This window comes from Mastomys coucha, unplaced genomic scaffold (genome assembly GCF_008632895.1).
Source record: "Mastomys coucha isolate ucsf_1 unplaced genomic scaffold, UCSF_Mcou_1 pScaffold5, whole genome shotgun sequence".
Classification (NCBI taxonomy): domain Eukaryota; kingdom Metazoa; phylum Chordata; class Mammalia; order Rodentia; family Muridae; genus Mastomys; species Mastomys coucha.
In genome coordinates, this window is record NW_022196911.1 from 114,826,387 (window position 1) to 114,827,674 (window position 1,288).

At 51.4% G+C, this 1,288-nt stretch overlaps 1 protein-coding gene across 2 annotated transcripts in view; it reads right to left on the reverse strand.

The window, feature by feature from the left end:
• Positions 1 to 1,288, reverse strand: part of Timp2 (TIMP metallopeptidase inhibitor 2) — a 53,191-nt gene that overhangs the window by 10,692 nt on the left and 41,211 nt on the right. For both annotated transcript variants that reach the window (XM_031350761.1, XM_031350764.1), the window contains one exon: positions 1,084 to 1,192. In XM_031350761.1, the coding sequence (XP_031206621.1) occupies positions 1,084 to 1,192 (109 nt within the window). The remainder of the gene's footprint in view (positions 1 to 1,083; positions 1,193 to 1,288) is intronic.

The window sequence follows — 1,288 nt, forward strand, 5'->3', positions numbered from 1 at the left end:
CTCCAGAGGTAGCCCCACCCACCAGTGTGCACTAACCAGCTCCAGAGGTAACCCCACCCACCAGTGTGCACTAACCAGCTACCGGCAACTCCTGGTCTTTGTCAGTTAGAACCTGGCTCTTAGTCCTGACCACATGGATTCTCAAGAGGAGATGCTCCAGCCCTAGATTCTCCATGACTTGGACTGGATACAGCCTGGGCATCTGGCGTGTCACAGGCTGCAGAGAATCCCGGTGGGTAGCAAAGCAGGCAAAACTCTCAGATACATAAAAATAAATCCGTTTTTTTTTGGTAGAGCCAGCAGGGTACTCCAAGACTGTGCTGAAGAACCTCTATGTACTACTTCTCTCTGTGTCTCTCTGTCTCTGTCTCTATCTCTCTCTCTCTCTCACTCTCTGTGTGTGCGTGTTTAAAAAGATTTATTTATTATATATAAGTACACTGTCCTTGTCTTCAGACACACCAGAAGAGGGCATCAGATCCCATTATAGATGGTTGTGAGCCACCATGTGTCTGCTGGGAATTGAACTCAGGACCTCTGGAAGAGCAGTCAGTGCTCTTAAGCTCTGAGCCATCTCTCCAGCCCCTATTTCTGGTTTTAAGCTGCTAAATGATCCCAATCAGCTCATAGGAAATATAACCATTGGCTCTTGGCAGGTGTTGCAAGCGGACCCCAGGCTAATCGCTATGCCTGAGGCAAATCCTCTTCTGCACTGGGGGATCACCACAAAACCTTTATAACATGAAAGCGGAGGACCTGTGCAATCTCTGTACAGAAATGGGAAAGCCTCTCAACACCCAGCCAGGGCCCAGGGAAGGAATTGCTGCTGTCCTTCCCAGGAATGTGGCCTTCTGGAGAGGCTGCGGATACAGACGGCTTCTGTATGGGTGAGGACCTGGCGGGTGCCTCTGGCAAAAAGTGTAGACAAAGGCCATGTCTCCTGGACATGGGCTATCAGCCGTCCCTGGCCTGGTGCATTCTGCTCTTTCACCCCTAGAGGGCAGTGTGGGAAGTTTGCTCCTTAGAGACCAGGACCTGCACCACAATTCAGCACTCAGTGGGGAAGGGTGAACTCCCACACACCTGCAATTAGATATTCCTTCTTTCCTCCAACGTCCAGCGAGACCCCGCACACTGCTGAGGAGGGGGCCGTGTAGATAAACTCGATGTCTTTATCAGGTCCTTTGAACATCTGCAAAACACAGGGGGGCAGGTATGACAGAGATGTGGCTCCCAACCAGAGTGTGATGGGAGGGAAGAGGAACACATGGCTGCCCAGGCACGCTCC